This window comes from Eptesicus fuscus, chromosome 8, assembly GCF_027574615.1.
Source record: "Eptesicus fuscus isolate TK198812 chromosome 8, DD_ASM_mEF_20220401, whole genome shotgun sequence".
In the NCBI taxonomy this organism is placed as follows: domain Eukaryota; kingdom Metazoa; phylum Chordata; class Mammalia; order Chiroptera; family Vespertilionidae; genus Eptesicus; species Eptesicus fuscus.
Genome location: NC_072480.1, coordinates 597,616 through 600,532, shown reverse-complemented (window position 1 = coordinate 600,532; position 2,917 = coordinate 597,616). Strand labels below are relative to the sequence as shown.

At 54.8% G+C, this 2,917-nt stretch overlaps 1 protein-coding gene across 1 annotated transcript; it reads right to left on the bottom strand.

Moving 5' to 3' along the window:
- Window positions 1-221: 221 nt before the first annotated feature.
- On the bottom strand, window positions 222-2,646 carry AMER3 (APC membrane recruitment protein 3). Its single transcript, XM_008160116.3, has one exon. The coding sequence runs from the start codon at window positions 2,644-2,646 to the stop codon at window positions 253-255; it is 2,394 nt and encodes a 797-aa protein (XP_008158338.2). The 3' UTR covers window positions 222-252.
- Window positions 2,647-2,917: the final 271 nt, after the last annotated feature.

Sequence of the window (2,917 nt, the reverse complement as noted above, 5' to 3'; positions counted from 1 at the left end):
AGTGGGAGTTCCACATTGGCTGACCTGGGGGCCTCTACTTCTGGTTGGTTGCAGCGGAGGCCCCTGTGAGTCAGGAAGCTGCAGCAACTTTCTGGGTACTTGCAGAGGAAACCCTCTCATATTGGCTATGATGAAGTGAGCCTCCTAAGTCCTGACAGGTGGCTCCAGGGGCTCAGCCAGGTAGCAGGGCCAAGAGCACTACAAGTTCAACTGACCCCTAGGTGCCACCTGCTTCCTGGATCTCAAGCTGAGCTACAAGTACTGCTCCTCCATTGAGGTGCGGGCCTGGGCATCCAGCCTGGTGGGCTCCATCCTGAGCTGGCTTATGTCCAGGAAAAGGCCTGGGCACTTCTGATCCTGTGGGCTGTGGAGTGGGCTGGTCAAGGAGGGCAGGCTACATACGGCAGCCACTCCAGGAAAGCTGTTAGACTGTTTCTGCTGCAAAACAGTAATGTCCCTGGCCTGAGGCTGCCTACAGAGCCTACTGCTCGTGTCCTGCCTTGGCGGCTGCACAGAATAGGGCTTGCAGTCTGGGTGGATCTGTAGGGCTCCAACCTGGGCCACACAACCTTTCAGAGAGGGCTCTGTATCCAGGGTACTTTCCCTAAGACCTGGTCTCTGCTGATCTCGAAAACACCCCATCTTCCCAGGTGCCCTGAGCTCCTGGGAGTGGGGCCAGGCAAAGGGGTTTATGATCTTGGTTTTGACCTTGTTTTTGCTAGAAGTGCCTGTCATCATAGATATTGCAGATCCCAAAGAGGAGAACAAACCTTCGTGGCAACCTCGTGTCCCTTCTTCCCCAGAGACCTGCACACACTTCAGAGATGGGTCCCTGGATAGAGAGCTGGTCTCCTGCTCAGGCCCTGCCAAGACCTTGCTCTCTCCAGCAAGCAGGCCCTTGGTACCTGAATGTACCCACAGCTCCTGCCTACTAGGTTTTGAGCTGACTGTGATCCCACCTGAATTTGAGGCATGGGCCCCCCTGACCTCCAGCTTCACTAGACCTGGGCCTTTCTTCTCAGAGTCAGCTCCCAGATTCTCCACCAATCCTCTGAATGGGGTTACAGGATCCCCAGGGGTTGAGATAGGAGGAGCATGGAGCTCAGGACTACGGCGAAGCCAGTTGACAATACCCATGGTGATGGTGAGCTCAGTGTCACAGAGCTTCAGCAGGCACTCCTTGCCCTTCCAGGAGCTCTGCAAGAAACCCTGGCTGAGCAGGTCTGGGCTTGGTCCCAGGGCCAAGTTCTCCTCTGCCCCCATGTGAAAGCTGCAAATAGACAGTGGCATTCCCAGTGCTGGCTCTGACAGACTCTCAGACACGCACAGGTCATCATCAAGGCCAACAGGGTCCTCACTGGGGTCACAGAAAAGCTCATAGAGGGCATCTCCACTATAGCTCTCCCGAGGGAAGGCAGTTGCAGGGGTGCCTGGGCTCAGGACTTCCTTCCTATCCTCCTCAAGGCTAGGTGAAAAGGCATCGTAGTAGCCCTCGTCACTCGTGGACACAGACTCTGGCTGCTCACTGCTGGTGGTGCCTGTGTGTATGGAGCTGGCTTTGGAGCCACTGAGGAGATCCCTGCAGGGACACAGAGGGAACTCAATGAGCCCAGCTGAATCAAGCCCAGGCTGGGCTGTATCCATTCCCTGAGGACCCTCCAGCCATGGGCCCAGTAGGGTGCGCTGTTGTTGCCTCACAGAGTGATTCACACTATCCCAGAACTTGGCAAAGTCGGACATGTCATCCTGGGCAGGAGACACCAGCTTTTCCACGCTGCCCTGGAAGGGACCACTAGAAATCTTGCTCTCAAGGGCCTGTGATGACTTGGCTGAGCTCTCCAGGCCCTCATTCAGCTCCAGGAATGGCACTGAGCTTTCATCTGCAAAGATCTCCCCGCAGCCTGTGAGTGAGTCAAAGCTCTTGAGTGAAGCCACGTCCTCACACAGGGCCCTGCAGAAGTCGAAAGAGGAGTCAGGCAGGAACTCACTGTCAGATAGGTCCTGGCACAAGCCATCCAGCCCCAGTCCCTCACCCAAGGGGAAGAAGGCTTTGCCTCGCTGCCCTCCTGCCTCTGATAGGATTCTGGGGGAAGGCAGGCTCTTTCCCTTGGTTGCCAGTGAGGCTAAGTTCTCAGTCTTGTTTCTATGAATGTGGAATAGGTTCTGAAAGCACTTCTTGGGTCTTTTCAGGGAAATCCTCTTCCTTGGGATGTTCTTAGCCACGGCTGGCACAAAAGGCATTTGGGGCACCAAGTGGCGGTAATCAATAATGCGCTGGCTGCCAGAGGGCCCTGGGAAGCTCGTGCTGCCTATCAGTTGCCTTGTGGCTGCAACCATCCTTCCAGCCCCAGGCACACTGTTGTGAGTCTTGCTCTTCCATACCAATTTGAAGGTGGCACCACAGGGGTCTGTGGCACCACCCTTAGGCTCTGGCTGTGCCCCCTTTTTGGAGCATATGTTATATCCATGGGTATTGGGACTGGCTTGGGGGCCTCTCTCACCATGGATCTGCTGCTGCCCTCCAGATGAGACTGACCAGGGGTCTGCTTCATCCCAAGCTGGGGCAGCGGCTGCTGGGCCTGGGTACTTCTCATGAGAAATGTGAAGGCTGGATTTGATGAAAGTCTTTCCTCTCTTTAGCTCCATGCTTCCAGTGCCGTTAGCTGTTGTGGGGGGAAAGCATGAGGCACTTAGTATCCATGGTTCTAGCCCACAGTGGTGTTTGAGCTGAACTCTGACATCTAAGCTTGGATCCTCCTTGGAGGTGATAGAGAGGGAGATGGGAGCAGCCCATCCATGCTCACTATCTAGCCTTTATACACAACTAATGTTGAGAGAAGTTAAGTCATATGACTAAAGGTAACAGTAGTACCCAAAATGATTGCAGAAGTGTATGGTGCTCTTGCATTTGTGATCT